Source organism: Opisthocomus hoazin, chromosome 5, assembly GCF_030867145.1.
Source record: "Opisthocomus hoazin isolate bOpiHoa1 chromosome 5, bOpiHoa1.hap1, whole genome shotgun sequence".
Lineage (NCBI taxonomy): Eukaryota > Metazoa > Chordata > Aves > Opisthocomiformes > Opisthocomidae > Opisthocomus > Opisthocomus hoazin.
In genome coordinates this window covers 11202563-11217271 of record NC_134418.1, presented here as the reverse complement: position 1 = coordinate 11217271, position 14709 = coordinate 11202563, and the positions used below count along the sequence as shown (strand labels likewise).

Below are 14709 nucleotides of genomic sequence, written 5' to 3'. Positions count from 1 at the left end.
TAACTTTCAGGACTTTTTCTTGAAATACCACGATTTATCTTATCAGTAACTTTCTAGTCAGATACTTTTCAACAACATATAGGAAAGACTGGAAATAGATGGCCACCTATCCTTCATGTCACACTAAGTACCAGCAGAAAAAATGCACATAACAGAGCAACTGGTCCCTGCAAACCAGTAAAGCGTACAAAAACCACTAGCTCATGAAGAAGATGAGTTTTTTTCATCCCCTGTTCCCCTAAAGTGGAAAAAAGCATTGAAACTGTCTAAGACAACGCTCTCCAAACAGCACCAACCGTGACAATTTAGTTGGCAACCGCATCAGACGTAATGCGGGAGCAGGTGGCCAAGAGCCCAGCTCCGCTGCTCAGCACCCTCTGCCAAAACACCACCACGAAACTGCCACTTCAGAAGTTACCTTGCTCCTCAATCCTTCGGCCCCTCCCGCCTCCCCTGGAGACAGCAATAGCACGGCCGGCGTACGCGTCCCGCACCAACCCCGGCGCCTCCTCACCGCTCAGCAGCCTCCGCGCCGGCCCCGCAGCGAAAGTGGGTCGGAAACATTTAAACTAACTCCTTGCAGGTCTCTGCCCAGAAAGCCGGTCCTAGCTTAAACCGGAGCAGCGAGCAGGCAGCGCTCCCGGGCCTGCCTCCTCCGGGGACCGCCGGCCGCCTCCCGGGCTGTCGGCACGCTCCCCCCCCATTTCGGGAGCGCTCCCAGTCCGCGGGCGCGGGTCACTCACGGTCTCTGGAGCGGCTCCTCGGGGATGGCAGCCGGACCCTGCTGCTGCTGGAAGGAGCGCAACGACTCGAACGCCTTCATCAGCTTCTCCATCGTGGCCATATCCGCTCCGCCCGCGCCGGCGGCGCCGACCCGCTACTCCTCCCCGCCCTCCCACAGGCGCCCGGCGGTGGCCGCCGCCTTTCTCCTCGCAGGCCTGACTCCTCCTCCTCCTCTCCTTCTCTCCTCCTCCTGGTCCGGCCGGGCTGGGTCTCCGCCGCTGCTGAGGCGCCGCCGCCAGCTCACACCGCGCCGCCCGTCACTGGCGCAATGAATGAGGGAGACGCCGCAGGGGGCCGCGAGCGCGGCCCAGCCGCCCCGCCGCCATCTTGAACCCGTCCCATCACTCCCCGCGCCGCTGCCCCGCCCCCTACCCGGGCTGCCCTGCCCACCCCGGGGCATGGCCACGAGGAACGCGCATGCGCACATCGTGACTCCGCCTGGGGTCACGCGCACGCTTACGTACGTACACACACCGGCACGCGGGCTCGGCAAAGGGCGGGGAAGCAGGGAGAGCGACAGGCTCCCTGTCCAATCAGAGAGAGGACCCCGCCCTTTCCCAAATGTCAGAGCACAGCGGAGCGGGCAGGCGCCAGCGCGCCGCGGTGAGGGGGCGCTGGGTCCTAGAGCCCGCCGCCCGGCCGCGCCCGCGGCTGGGGAGGAGGCGGCCGAGCTCTGCGCCAGGCGGCGCCCGGTTCGTCTCCGGGCGGGCGGGGAGCGGCGCGGCCCGGCCCGGCCCGACAAACAGTGCTCGGGGCGGGGGGGGAGGCCCCGCTCCCCGCCTGGGCTCCGCACCGGGCCGGGGCGGCTGCGCCAGCGCTCCGCTTTCCCCGGGACCCCGCTGCCGCTCGGTGAGAACCTGGGACTGCCCACGCGGGACCGAGGCTTCCCCGCGACCCGTCTCCCCCCTCAGCGGGCAACGGAGGAGCCGCCTCGGGGCCGGGGACAGGGAGCGCTCGGGGGCCTGCCCGCTCCCCCCGCGGCCGGGAGGCGCGCTGGCGCGTTTAAATCGCCGATTCTGTCCCTGAGCTTTTCACCTGTAGCTGTAAGCTGCCGATACATATTTCTAAATGACAGCTGGTAAGAACTGGCACTTCCGCCTGCCTCTCGAACGCGAGAAGTGGCTGCAGCCCCGCGAACGGAGAAGGGCGCCTGGAACTTTTCAGAAAAGAAATTCCCAGCAGTGACTCAGTCTGCAACGGGACTGTTGCGAGCAGGGATGGACCAGAGAAGCGAAACTCAGGTCTTCGGATGCTCAGGCCAACGAGTCACGACAGAACCGCCTTGCTAATCGCGTTCTTGCTTACTCGGTAGAACGCTGCTGTGCCAGTTGACGGTGTTAGCATGTTAATAAAAGATGAGCCATTTGAAACATTCCTCTGAAAGTAAACCTATATACGCTACCAAAAGCAATTCAACTTACAGCAAAACTCCTGTTTCATTGTAAATGTGTAACAAAATGTGAGCTTTTAAGGTAAAAGGAGTATTTTCCCCTGATTACTTTATGATAAAGCTTGCAGAGAGCTTTCTCTGGAACATACGGATGATCGTGAATTTTTCATTTAGCAAATGATACATGAAGAAGATGATAGCATAGCTGGAATGCTGTACAGGCTATGTGATAATGGCATGTGCCACTCCACACTTTGAAATAAATTTAAGCGTATTAAAAACGGCACAAGCTGTTATGAAAGGTTAAACAAGCCACCAACCAAGTGGTTCGCAAACCTGTTTTGAAGCTTTAGATGGAAACGCCTGTGTGCCAGTCCCCCAAGGGCTGCTGACTCACGGGCAGCAACGCTGAGGCACTGCCTGCCCTCCAGCAGACTCTCCCTTCTCCTCCTCCTTCCAAACTGCACCGGCAGCGCGAGCCCTCTGGCTCAGGAACCAGGAGTTGGGGTAACTCAGGGGTATCAGGTTTTTCTCTGGCAAGTACTTTATCAGTAGGTTGTCCCAATGCAAATTTACCGATCCACAGTTCTGCACGTATCGTGTCACTGATCCTGTTCCAACAGCAGCCCCACAAACAGCTGCATTGGCAAAGATGAAATGATGTGACACTGGCAAGGGGCAAGAACAAACAGGCAGGGTTAGACATTAGGCATTTTTATAAACCATCGTTCCCACAAAGAAAAATAAAGTCACAATCTCGGTGGAGTAACAGTGAATACCTAAAAGGTTATATGTAATTTAGTAGATGACAATGAATCCATCTCGGTCTCCAGGAGAAAAAACCAGCATGCTTTTACCTCGTCTAGAAGACAGACATGAACTTCATGAACATGGAAAGGTTTCCTAAACCCAGGCTACCTAGGCATAGGTTACCTCTTTGTTTAATGTTTTTAAGAACAGGTCGGATAAGCACATCAAGAATATTTTTTGCCCTTTCCTGGAGTCACACTTAAGCCAGCATTTCTGCATTTCCGCAAACAATTCAGCAGGTAATTGGTACTACTCAATCCAACAGACTTCATGAGGCTGCTGGCCCATGTAGTTCAACATATGCACAGATAATCTGCAATACACCATAGCATAGTTTATATTATTGCTAAAGTCACTGAACTTGAAGCTGTCTGTATAGTAATTCCATGCTTGGCCGTTTAACTCATGTCACAAAATTACAGTGAAAGCCTTTGCATAAACAGGGCAAAATGTTCAAAATACAAGCAGCCTACTGTTGTAAAGTATTTGATATAAAAAAACACAAATCCAACTAAGATCAAGGTATAAATTCTCTCAAGGAGAGTGAATTCTCGTTAGTTTCCTTTGGCAATAGTAGAAAATTCAATATGCTTGATAAGGCTGATACAAGTAGAGCTACAGCTACTGCTGACCAATCTTGCATTCACATTCATAGTGTCATCATGGTAAATGTGTTAATGAAAAACCAGCTCATCCCGACAGTTCTGTCTTTTCACACAGAAATCAAGATTCAGAGCATGAGATAAGGTATCAGTTCAGCAAATACAACAGAGCTAGGGCACTTTTTCCTGGATCTGACAGACAATCTTATACTATTGAAGAACTTACAGCATGTAATACATATTTTCTGCTTCAACAAATTGCAATTTTTTTTTTATCTATCCCAGCTACCATGATAGACATGGTAAATAAATCACATCAGACAGTAATACAAGTGGTTGAGATACGCAGCAGTGTTTTGCTTTTATTTCGGGAGTAACAATGCTAGAACATCCAGGAAAACACCTCATATAAGAACAGTTCAGTGGTTTGGAGATACTGGAACCAACACATCACGTTTAACAGTCAGCTGCACTAGACTTGGAAAGAATTCTGGTGGTTTGGACACGTGTGGAATATGAGAAAAGTTATCTACATCTCACGTGCAAAGTTTAAGCTACACCGTAAGAAGAATTATGAAATAAAAAAAGAATTGTACATTCAGCAGAAGAGACATCATCATCATCATCATCACCAAAATGAGCCAGGCACGAAATTCAAATCAAAGTAAACATGAATTTAGCTTAAAGATGCTTTCCATTAATTTTTTAATTCCATTTTTTGAGTATTCCTAAAGAGCATTTTCTGAAAATCTATACTAAAGTGAAGGTGATAATTCCAATGTTAAATTAGTGTAGTACTAAATTGTAAACAAAAGCACAATCATATTGTTTCTGTTGACTTATTTTAGTAACTTGTAAACATGTATTCTTTGTTCGTACAAATGGCAATGAGAAATTTCTTACATCAGTATTGTTTGGAAAATAATTGAAGTGCACTCTAAAAATGGGGTTTTGGTTGTTTTTAATAGCTTCTATCACTGATTTCTCAACTTAGACATAATTTTATTCTGAGATGGAGATAATTCTTCATAATCAAAATCCTTCACATCTATTGTTTTAAGAATGATTTGGGAAAAAAGATGACATGCAACATCTTTTGTTAAAGGCTAAGATTTGTCAATAGTGCTCTCTTTGTTATGGAAATACCCCATTTTTTTTCCTATTTATTAGTTATTTTTAAGTGCTCATTTTTTCAACTGAGACACATTTATTGTTGTTATAATGCAGAAATGTAACACCATCTCTATTATGAACACTACACCTTGGGAGGGGGGGAGCTGACGGATTTTTTTTATAGAAAGAGATCAACCGTGAGGCATGACGATTCCATTCTGTTGGTCACAACATTCAAAAGCATTAAGTAAGCCAATAAGATACTGGTACATTGTTTCACAGTTTGCAAATTTTGAGCTAAACAGATTCATGAGGCATGTGCAAGCAGACATTCAGACCTTCACACAAGCCACAGAAAAGGAGGGTTGATCTCATGCGAGTAACTCCATGGAATTCCATAGATCTTTCCATACCTTGCACCAGTAGAACAAAGCAGTCGGGCTGTTCAATTGTCTCAGTGCCATTAAAGCCTTCTAAGACATGGATCAAGAATCTGAATTCATGGTGGTATAACGAAGTCATACCGAGTGACAAGAATTTACATTGGTGCTTTTAAAAAAAAAAAAAACACCAAAAAAACCCCCCAACACAACACTTCATGGAAATAAAAAGCTACATAATCAGCACCCGCTGCCTTCTCCCTTCTTTGTCTCAGTTGTGTCCCACAAAAATCAAGAGCAAAGTTCATATTAAGTTTATCACACCACAATATTTTGCTTTCAGGTGCTCTCCCCTCTCCTTACCCTTTCCCCGCTTTAAAAATGCATCTCCAAGCTACTACTACTCAAGTAAAGGCATTTCACCGGTGTTAGTCACCTTAGACTAAACATCTTGATCTCCATGTACCTTGTAAGGACAGTTATGCTGATCCCTCCAGTTTCTTGTCTTTTCTAATTGATTAGGGAAGTCGTATCAGATGTTATCTAATCATTATTATGTGGTTATATTTCTAGCCAAAAGGGACAAATTTATAGTAGAAAAATGCCATCTTGAGCCAACTGGGGGGAAAAAAAACACCAAAAAAACACCCCCCCCCCCAAGAAAAAAAACCCCAGAATGCAGATCCTAATCCTGCAAACATGTAGTTACTCAAAAACAATTCAATAGTATTATTTAGAACATAAGAAAAAAACTTGTGAAATGAAACTAAATAAAGCTTCATAAAAATTAATAAATCCTCCACTTTTCTCCATGGTTGGAATTCCTTGTCCAAAGAAGCAGACATATAAATAACCACTTCTTAGGAACAACTTCCCTTTTCTCTGCATCTAGCCTTTTTTCTTCACAGATCCCTGGAGGGTAAGTGTTAAGTCTCAGCACTCCAAAATAGAAGAGTTGATTTTATTATTTTATTATTATTTTTTGAGATTCCCCCCCCCCCCACTATGGAAAGAAAATTTGAAATGCATGATAAACAGACTTTCAAAAATTTTTTTTTTCATTTGTTAAAGCCAATTCCTGTATATTATTCATAAAAATTACTCGGCTTATGTCCACGGTGTTCTTGCCCAAATTTCAAGTTGCTCTAAGCAGGCATTAAATCCAGACCGTCACCCCATATGTATGGTGTTAATATGGTCACCTTTGCCTCAGAACAGAAAACCTAAGATCTTAAAATTTAAACCCCTTACTCAGAGAAACACGATCACTTCTCCAACCAGGTGGGTATTTATGAAACACTTTTGTTACTTTCCTGTTTCTCCATTCCCATCTTTTTAGACTCCTTCTGTTACTGCAGTACATAATAAAGAGGGTCAGGTCAGACCATGCCAGCTCATTGTCTCTCACATAATGGTTCCAGCTAATACCCTTCCTTCAGGTATTTCTCCTTCTGTCAAGACTCCCACCACTTCGCTATTGCATCGGACTGTCTTCCGGTAATTCAGTCAAACTCACTCTCTGCCAGTTTCTCCCTTTGTGCTTTCTACGGCAGTCACTTTGCTGTCCTCTGTGCTGTTTTAGACATCACGAAAAATGCACTGAAAACACAGCAAAAGCATCTCATTCCTCATTTTGTTGGCACAGTAGCCAAGAGGAACAATTTCAGATAGACACCAGCTCAACTGCAGTAGGATTCTGTAACACATTGGTTTTCCAACGTTTTTCAAATTCTAACGCATTACATCATTTGTCACTAGAGACAAAACACTGTGAATTAAAACCTGACAATAGGCTTGAGTATCAAATGTATCTTGTGAGTTTCTCAGAAGCAGCTTAAGTTTCTTCCAGTGGGTCTGCGGATCACAAGCAGAAATCTGTCTGAGGTAGAGGGATATTCAGTTGTTCTGTGTGTACAATGCGTGTGGGGTCTGGTTGGTGTCCCAGAGATTTGAGAGGAAAAAACTGCATGCCCAGTGGAGGCAAATCTTCAGAATACAGAATAAAATATGTAACAAAAATCATGTCTCCAACTCCAAAAGCATTCCATTATACTTCAAGTCCCTAGCTCAAATTTGGAAAATGAAGAGGCTCTTAATGAAATGTGTTCCTCAACTTCGTTCTCATACACAGATTAATAGTTTTACTGGAAACTTTACAAAATAAAAATAAAATCTGGCATACTTTGAGTCCAGAAGAATGGAAGTTTGACAAGCTTTCAAGCAGGTGCAAACAGTTTTACTAATGAACATCAGTTAATTGTAACCAAAACTTGGATACCAGCTCCACATCTGCAGTAAGCAATCATTAAAGGCAGGTTTTAATGTTTAAGTTTTGAAAGGTTATAAGGAACGGTTATTTACATAATCAAACTTGGTACTACTATGTCCTCTCAGTGGCAGTGATAGCTGTCAACTCTACAACATTGCGTATTACAACACAATAAGCAGAGAGGAGGTTAGAAAGAAGAGCCCATGCTTTGTTTTTTAACACATAATAAAACTCTAACTTCCTATATGGAGTTGTAAACAGTTCCATTTACAGGAAAAAAATAAAAAGGTGTCCCCACAGGTAAAAAGAAATCCTTTTAGTAAAGGCAAAAAAGTACTCAAAATATAGTTATAAAATTTTGGCATAGGTCTACTTGCATGATCCATGCCAAGAAACTGCATGGAGAGGATGTGTAAGGTGGGTAGAAAAGAGAAGAATGGGGTAATACAGTTTGTTACGGAATTAAGCTAAAGGTTCAGAATTCTCTATAGACAGAAATACAGAAAGACATTCTACAAAGCCAGGGAGTAAAGAGCAATTCATACTAGCTGGCCACAGCGCACTGAATTCCGTTTTTTCCTTAGCAGTTGCTTGAGAGATATATTAGGTAATAGGACTGCCATGCTGCCAGAGAATACCGGAATTATGAAGTCTACCAGTACAGTGATTTTACTGTTAGGAAAACTGCTAATAAAGATCCTAATGAACAAGAGTTTTATCACGAGCAAAGTCAAGTTACATTGATGCCATAGATATTATCTCTGTGCTTTAAAATCCTTTTAGTATTTCTAGATTCATTCTACTGGGGGGGGGGGGAATCAAGATAAACCAAACACGTAAACACACTCACTCAAATGGCACTCATTGCTTTTTGTACAATTAAGCTTTAGTGAAAATATACATCTTAAAACAAATGAAGTACAAATGTACAAAAATCCTTGAACTCAGATAAAAAATATATATAATACACTTTGCTACAGAGATATAAAACATTTAAAGTTTGCTCATCCTTTCTGATGAGAGTAAAACGAATTAAAGTCTGGAGGACTCCTGCTCATCATCACTGCAATCAGATTTAAAGCAGACCTGCAAGAGACGACAGAGAGACAGCTAAACTGCAGAACTGACACTACGGTTCGTTTGTGTGTTTTATGGGGCACAGAAAGGCGGGGGGGGGGGTGTCTCTCTCTTTCCAGCACATTTTACTCCACACTAACTAAATGCTTTGGGAATATCAAAGGAAACTACAACCCAACCCCAAATTTCAAGTCATTAAAGTTTCATTTAACCTTAAGTTCTTTCGTTCTTTTAACTTCACAGGACAATTAACTGCAGTCTTATTACTTCAAAACCAACTGAAGGCTCTCAAGCCATATTAATTTTTTTCGGACTCTTTCTCAATACATAGAGCCATATCTTGGGACAGTATGAACCCTGTTGATTCAGCTGGAAAAGACTACAGTAAGACAAAAGCTTTAACTTTAGCTGTGTGAGATTATTAGTTCACTTAGCCACTGCTTCTATTCCATTACTGCAAGTACAGGGAAAGCGAATTTTAAAAGGTGAACTAAAAATGACAGTACTATTACACATTCCATTAGCATTGTACCATTTTAGAGAGGTGAATTACCAGCTGCTGACAAAAAAATATCATCATGCAATTTTAATACATGGCCCTGTTGTGGCCACTTAATGATATGCTCCTAGCAATTTAAAAATTCCATTTCTGCTTGAAAGCAAAAGTAATTTCTACAGGAAGTGTCCTCTACTGGAATATACTCATGCTTCTCAAGGTAATTCCACTCTAAGTGCAGGCATACTAAGCAAGCAGAATTGTGTACAGCATCTTCCACTGAAAACCTTTACAAATAGCCTATTTCTCATGGCCTATAAACAAGTACAATATACCACGTCTTTTAGGTGGTAAATACTCAATTCATATGCCTCTAAATGTTTACTAAAGAGTAGAGATTATCTGTGTAAGAAAAGGTTGTGCATTATCAGCTATGTAAACATATATTATGTTGTTATTTTGGTAAAGGTGTTAAACTACCTAAGATATTTTAACATTTGTTTCATGACACTTCTTCACACTCCTTCATTTAGGAGATACTTTTACTGATTTGCTTAATACACTAGAATGATTCATTGGGAGCCCAGCTTTCTAAAGGAGCATGTCCTAGGAGCTGCATTGCTCCACCACAGTCACTTCTGACTTCATTAGTCAATTTTATTGAAGTTTTTACAGAGAGGGTCTCCATTATCTCTGAAGTCATCTCCCCAGAAGTTTTTGTAAAAAAATGGCAAAGTATGTAGGGAGCAAGACCCAAATTAATATCTTTAGGAAATAAAGATCTATAGCACAGGTGTTAACAGCACATGCTACCTTTTCCCCAGGTAACAGCTAAAAGACACTAGAGGAAGACAGAACGCTGAGGGAGAAAAAACTCCTGGAGTTATAGGGATTGCCACAGTTTCTGAAATGCAGTGCAGGGGCAAAGCCGTAATAAACCAGATTTCATTAATTTCAGTATTCAGCAAACAACTTGGTTTTCCTATCACAAAATAATATAAAAAATGGAATTGATGTTAATTTTCTTATGAAAGAAAAGAAATACCCTTACCTCTCCGCTAAAAAGTCTGTGAAAGAAGCCTCTCTTTGTTTTAGGAGACCTCTCTCTGTCTGGTGACACAGTACCATCGGTTTCAGATGCATTGATATCTTCAAAGCATCCCGTTTCAATCATCTTTGAAAGATATGAAACATAAAGGAAACATCTGTACAAACCTCTCAGATAAGTTCTATGTATTACCTGTTTACCCGGACTGGGTACTCCTAACAACTTACAAATTCATCAGCCAAATTACACCACTCTCAGAGCTCCATGAAGGAAGGCACAAAGTCTACACTGACTCTCCTTGTGCACCTAATGAATTAAAGAATGAGAGCACTATCATGCAGGTAAGTACTCAGATGCTCCCTTGCTTTGGTAAGGCTCTTCTTCTGCCCATGGTGTAAGAAGCAAAAGTTTTTAAAACCAGAAATTTATTTTCCTTTCAACTATTCTGCTCATTTCAGAGCAGTTTAGCCTGACAAATATAATCTCTCTATAGCCTGGACTGAACTTAATTAATAAACATGACATTGAACAGAAGAAATAATTATTCTATGCAGAATATTACTACCTACATAGTATTGGGGGGGCGGTAGTTTTTAGAAAGGGGACAAATTGCACTTTTGGGGAAAAAGCAGCTGATATCTGACCACAGTAATTTAAACATCATTCTGGTGTTTTGGGCAATCATCTATCAAAACACAACTAACATATAGCATAATTAGAAATAAGGCAATGAGATAGGGAAGGTAATAATACTTCATGGAGAAAAAAAAAAGATATAATGAAGACTGGTAACTGGAGAGAAGCAAGGGATTTTGAAATAATCTGTGCTTGTGTACACAGAAAACAAAAGAATTAAAACCACAATTACTGGGTGCAGAAAGGAAAGCAGAAAGAGCAAATGCCAAAATGTAACAGCCAGACATGGGCAGAAGGAGGAGAGTGGCTAACGCCCACATGCAGTTGGCATTTGTCTGCGAGTGCCACTTATATGCATCTATTATCGTGGGCACGCAACCAGATGAGTCTACCTTGTACAGGGAGAGAGGGCATAAAGAGGAGTAAGAAGAAATGCGGCCTGCTTTTATTGTAAACCATGACATTAGGTAAATTCTGCGAGGGGAAGAGGAGTTCTTAAGAGACTAAGAGCAAAGGTTTGAGGGAAAGCTAAGCAACGTGAATTAAAAGAAAAAATAAGCACAGATGTAAAATGAAGTCTGCACAGTTATTCCTTGAAGAGAGGGAATTACCATCACCAGAACTCCAAAACTACTTTCAACTTTATCCTTCTTATGGAGTTAAGCTTCAGTGCATTTCTTAATGACTGGATCACATTCTGAAGTTCAGAATTACAACACAGCATAGAAAATACTTATTTCTCCAACAACCTAAGGTTCATTGCTTATTGGTGAAGACTTTCTATGTCAAATGACACCTTTCAAATCTCCTTCTTAATGTAATGCAAAAAAACCCAAAAGTGAAACAAAAGGGAATGTACTTTTTTCTCCATCTTGTTCAGAAATTTCTTGTATTTTGTGTTCAAGTTTTAAATAAAATGAAAAAAAATCACACCGGGAAAGAAACTACACTAGTAGAATTCAAGACAATACTAATTTCAGAAAGTTATGAGCATCTCATAATAGGGGGAAGGCATTCAGAACAAGAACTACTATTTTAAATAATTGATACTGAGTGCTCTTCCTGCAATAATAGAGATTTGAATTTCCTAAATAAAGGCTGCACTGCACGCAGAGGTAGCAAAATTCTAGTACTCTGTGCAGAATACTAGAATACTCGTTCACTTGGCAGATGAAAAAGCTTTAAGAGAAAGTCTGACTCAACCGATACTGTTTGTTTTGAAACCTTAGAAAAGGTGAATCTGCAGTTCTGTATTACTATGTTACTTGGACACTCTATTGATATGCAGGCATGATACACAAACAGCTTGCACAATACTTTGAAGAGCATTCTGTCCCTCTCCTATCAACAGCAGTATTGAATAACCTGATAGAAGAACAAAGAAAATGTGGTCATACTGATGCTAAATACTGTTCTGTATACTGTATCTTTGATGACAACATGCTGGATTCTATTTATGCAAATTTACTGTAGATCTCAATTTTTAGCAAGTTGTCTATGTTTTGGGAAAAACCTTTTTCTGAATTCTCTCAGCAAAGAAGTCTAAAGCAGAAACTTCTTTACATGTGACAGAGAAAGTTAATGCTATAATTATATCCCTTATGAAATCTTCTACACTGCTATGCTAAAGAAAATAATCTTTTATGAAAAATACAATACCTCGTTTTGCCACGGGATTGAGACACAACCCGTAACAAATTTGGAATAGAAGTCATCATCTGTCGTATCCAGGTTCACTCCTTTTACTGTTGAGAACTGCTCTATGTCCAGGACATCTTTACAATATACGGCACGTGGCTGCAGTACAATACAAGAGTGCTTCATTAAGGTTTTGGATTTTGCTTTTGGGGGTTTGGGGGGTTTTGTGGCTTGGGTTTTTTGGTTGTTTTTCTTTCCTAGATGAGCAAAGAGGGGGGCAAAAGGGCTACAATTTTATATTGCACATTGCAGATCACCAAATTACACTACACTACAAAACAGAAATGCAAAAACTTAAAAGACTCTCTTCATAAGGCACCTGAGCCATTCCACCCATCCTGCAAGTAACGGAAAAGAAATATCGAAACTAGAAACAGCATGCAACATCTCTGGATTTCTTAATGGTTGTCATAATTCACTTATCTTCTGCCACCCTCCTTTCAACTCCAGAGTAATTTCTTCAAAGCTAATCTTAATTTGTTCAGCATCTGAGCTATAAAAGTAGACTTTTAAGGGCTAAGAAATCAGCTACAAAGCTCCCGAGAGCAACACCACTATTATGAATTGTTTTGTGATGTCAGGTGAAATGCCACAGAACAACTTGCTATCAATAGCTACAATGGCATTCTCCTGCCAATTTAACTAACTTTAAAGGTTTCTCTGGAGTTCACTTGATTGCAGACATACAATTAAGACAGTTCTTGCCTTTTTAGATACTAATCAAATCTGTCTCACCTACTTACATCTGGCAAGAATGGAGGTTCTAACATGTTAGCTTCCAGCCTCTTGAAGTTAATATTCTTGAAAATAGGATGTTGCTTTACAATAGCAGCTCCATCTTCAGTGCAACCCAGTCGTTCTCCTGGATTTTTAGCAAGTAACTGCAAAGATATGGGAAAAGAGGCTGATCCAGTGATATAATCCCACAATTTAAAAAAAAAAAAACAAACCACAACCTATATACAATGTCATTCAATAAATTTATTTTGTTACTTGGCCTTTTATTAGATTAAATTTATGATGATATCAAAATGAACTGGAAATCCAAACTGCAACATTCTGGGAGCGAAAAGATTTTCAGTAGACAAAAGAATCCCTGAAAGCAGATCATTTGAAGATTACACCCAAAGGTATACGAAAATATTTTAATTGATGCCATGCTGAATAGATTTTACAATACAGACTTTGCAGCAGACTTTCAGGAAAGACAGACTTACTTTTTTTTACAATGGGCTTAAGTAATGCACCTATTGTGCATAAACTAGTAAAGAAAACTCTTGAAGCTTTCTGTACAGATGTGCCTCTTATTAAATCTAAGAGCATGCAAGATAAAAAAAAGCTGTTGTCTTGTACAGACTCTCTTAGGCAAGTAAACTAGTATACTACTTTGCCATTTCTCCCCATGCAGTATCAAAGTTGAGCATGCCATTGTACTCTGTCTATAATTACATGTGGTCCAAGGAGTACTGGATCTTTTTTATTCACATGATGAAAGATCAATTTATACAGCCTTCCTTCACCGTGAAAAAAGTTCCGAATTCTCGAAGTTTGATAATCAAACAATCAAACAATGTCCATTCAAACAAATGGACAATCACAACCTTCCATTTGATCCAAAGAAAGATTTAAGGACTCCAGCTTCGAAAAATTTTCAATAGAAGACATTAAAATAAAGTAGTTCATCTCTTTAAAAGGATTAGAAATTTAATTTTCAAACCTCTATGTCTCTTCACCCACCATCCTGCAGATGGATTTTGCCTCCTCTGAGAACTTGTCTGAATATGTTTCCTGGTCTTCCTTTACTCTCCGGTCAATCTCATCCCGTTTGACTCTTTCCTTATGCTTCCTGAATGGAGACTGTCCTTCAATCATTTCATAAATCAAGCACCCAAGACCCCACCAATCTGGGCTGAACGTATACTTTTCGTTTTTGAGCACTTCTGGAGCTACAAAACAAAAACAAAGAAATCCCCATGACAACTCACTTAACTAATTAAATATTGAAGAAACTCTCAGGTACTCTTTTGGCTCTGTGCAGAAATCCTTGCGTAACTCTTCTGTGCTTTGAAGAAACATTAATTTCTACAGTAAAGACTCTGTTTATGTCCAAGAGAAGCACTTAAGTTCTTTAACACTCAAGATCAGTATTGTTTACAAACTGAGAATGAAGTTTTTCCAAAGCATGGAAAGAAATGTGTTGTCTGCTTACCTGTGATCCTAAATCTCTTTGAACCTCAGAAAAAAATTAGGAGCTTTCTTAAAGTTCTACCTAAAGCTAGAATTTCCAGAGTTAAGTTTTCAAGCTTATCAGCAGGCTTATAATTGACTACTAACATCTACCACTGCATATCATAACCTTTCTTCCCATAACATGTCTAGTTACTAATCCAGGCCTATTATAGTTCTT

General features: G+C 41.1%; 2 protein-coding genes across 5 annotated transcripts in view; both read right to left on the bottom strand.

The window, feature by feature from the left end:
- The window catches only part of HTT (huntingtin), an 88985-nt gene extending 87872 nt beyond the window's left edge, over nt 1–1113 (bottom strand). For all 3 annotated transcript variants that reach the window (XM_075420413.1, XM_075420414.1, XM_075420415.1), the window contains exon 1: nt 744–1113. In XM_075420413.1, the coding sequence (XP_075276528.1) occupies nt 744–844 (101 nt within the window). In that variant the 5' untranslated portion in view covers nt 845–1113. The remainder of the gene's footprint in view (nt 1–743) is intronic.
- A 2756-nt stretch (nt 1114–3869) lies between these two features.
- The window catches only part of GRK4 (G protein-coupled receptor kinase 4), a 45058-nt gene continuing 34218 nt past the window's right edge, over nt 3870–14709 (bottom strand). Inside the window, exons 12-16 of one of the 2 annotated variants that reach the window (XM_075420411.1) lie at nt 14040–14248; nt 13046–13183; nt 12264–12401; nt 9972–10094; nt 3870–8433 (exon numbers count right to left, since the gene is read on the bottom strand). In XM_075420411.1, coding sequence (XP_075276526.1) covers nt 8380–8433; nt 9972–10094; nt 12264–12401; nt 13046–13183; nt 14040–14248 — 662 coding nt within the window. In that variant the 3' untranslated portion in view covers nt 3870–8379. Of the gene's footprint in view, nt 8434–9971; nt 10095–12263; nt 12402–13037; nt 13184–14039; nt 14249–14709 lie in introns of those variants that run through there. The other variant, XM_075420412.1, reaches the window with a different exon arrangement.